This window comes from Acanthamoeba castellanii (genome assembly GCF_000313135.1).
Source record: "Acanthamoeba castellanii str. Neff unplaced genomic scaffold scf7180000084669, whole genome shotgun sequence".
Taxonomy (NCBI): Eukaryota; Discosea; order Longamoebia; family Acanthamoebidae; genus Acanthamoeba; species Acanthamoeba castellanii.
Window position 1 is genome coordinate 3,991 of NW_004457554.1, and position 1,667 is coordinate 5,657.

Consider the following 1,667-nt stretch of genomic DNA (forward strand, 5'->3'; position numbering starts at 1 on the left):
AAGTTCATGCATGCAGATAGGGCCAGCTTTCAAAACACCAACCTAAGAGGTACCCATACAAACACCACACAATAATGTCTTGTTATTAATGTTAGTTCAGGCGCCAATATATACAGTTTGAGTGCAAGCAAGGCCAACCTCCAAGGTGCTGATTTGACAGGTATGGTGTGCAGCCTGTGCTGAGCTATGCAATTCTACTGCTCACTTTACTTACAGGAGCTACAATTGAGTATGCCCAGTTCCCAAATGGATTTTCTCCTCAAGTATGAAGCTTCATGAAGCTTCATTACAAAGTTGTATTTACACCACCCTGCAGTCCTGGAATGCCAAGACATGCAAAGCTGGACCACTAGAAGTGTGCAGTTTATCTTCCTTGGCACTGTCTGTGTTTCTTAGCTTTTTTAAAGTGCATTAATTGCATGAGGATTTTTCCTCCTCATTTGTAACAAATGGACTGGTTGCTCTCTAAGAACCTGCAGCCATATGAAATGTGAGTCATTGAAAGGAGTGTGATATTTAAGAGGTTAAAATAGAAATAGCACTGCAATTTTCATCATTTTACCAAATATGTACTTTTACCCTTCCCAAAGAAAGTCCAATCAACACAATGCTGACAAAGGTTCTGGCCAATTTAGAGGCAAGTTTTTTCTGCCCCACTCCATGTGATAAATGTTGCACTACACACTTTTTCAAGCTTCCAGTTTTTGCCCTGATGCAAGCAAAGGCCAATATCCAGAAAATGTGGCACCACCCTTCTGTTTCAAAAGTGTACATTGCCTTCTTGATGCTCAGTACAACCCCTGCAGGTCTTATACCATTAGCATCAGGCCATGCTCCAGCTCAGTGGCATCAAGATGAACTTCTATACTGAATTTGGGCCTCTGTTTGTGATTTTCCTGATGAAGGGTTTGCCTGGAATAACAGGACTAGGCTCAGTTGTGGTATTGGAGTGTAATGTGGTATGGTTTCGCCTGAGGTGCAAGCCCTTGTGCTTATGTATGTGGAGTTGTGTAATGTGCATGCAAGCTCTACACAAGAATAAGTGAGATTGGTTTTCATATAACTAGTGACAACAGCCAGGAGGGCAGGGAGAGGCCATCCAGGATGGCCAACAGGCAGGAGGTTGGTCATGCAGAATTTGAGGAGGGAAGGCTGACCATGACTGGTCCAGCTGGTTGAAATGCAAAGTATGTGAAGTGCACCTCAGCTCCTTGTTGCTGAAGGATTCCCATCCCTCCTCCCCCCCAACCAAGCTGGCAGTGCTCATGTCTTCACATTGAACATGGTAGAGAACTGGGGCGTCTCCTTTCCCCAGCAGAACATGTTGTGTCAAAAGTTGATGATGTGCCACTCACAATCATCAAGAACGTGCAGCGGCGAACATGCGGCTGTACCGATCCACAGCGGCCTGCCACTTGGCTCTCATCATCCGGGCGGTGGTGGGTCTGTTGTCCGCCGCGCCATCTCCGCGTGATGAGGATGATGCAGCGTCTTCGTTGGCGGGAGGACTGGTCCCATCATGCAGTCGCTGCTGCTGCTGCTGCGCCATCCACTCGCACACGACCCGGGCCTGCGGGAGGAGGCCCAGCTCGCCGCAGAGCACCAGCAGGAGCGTCGCGCCGCACTCTGGGGTGCGGGCAGGACCAGGCCCGGCTTGCGCCCTGGCT

At 48.6% G+C, this 1,667-nt stretch overlaps 1 protein-coding gene across 1 annotated transcript in view; it reads left to right on the top strand.

Annotated features, from left to right (window-relative positions):
- Positions 1–1,519: 1,519 nt before the first annotated feature.
- The window catches only part of ACA1_111430 (pentapeptide repeat domain containing protein), a gene marked incomplete at both ends in the record, with an annotated part of 803 nt that continues 655 nt past the window's right edge, over positions 1,520–1,667 (top strand). The window contains one exon of the mRNA XM_004341962.1: positions 1,520–1,631. Within this exon, the coding sequence (XP_004342011.1) occupies positions 1,520–1,631 (112 nt within the window). The remainder of the gene's footprint in view (positions 1,632–1,667) is intronic.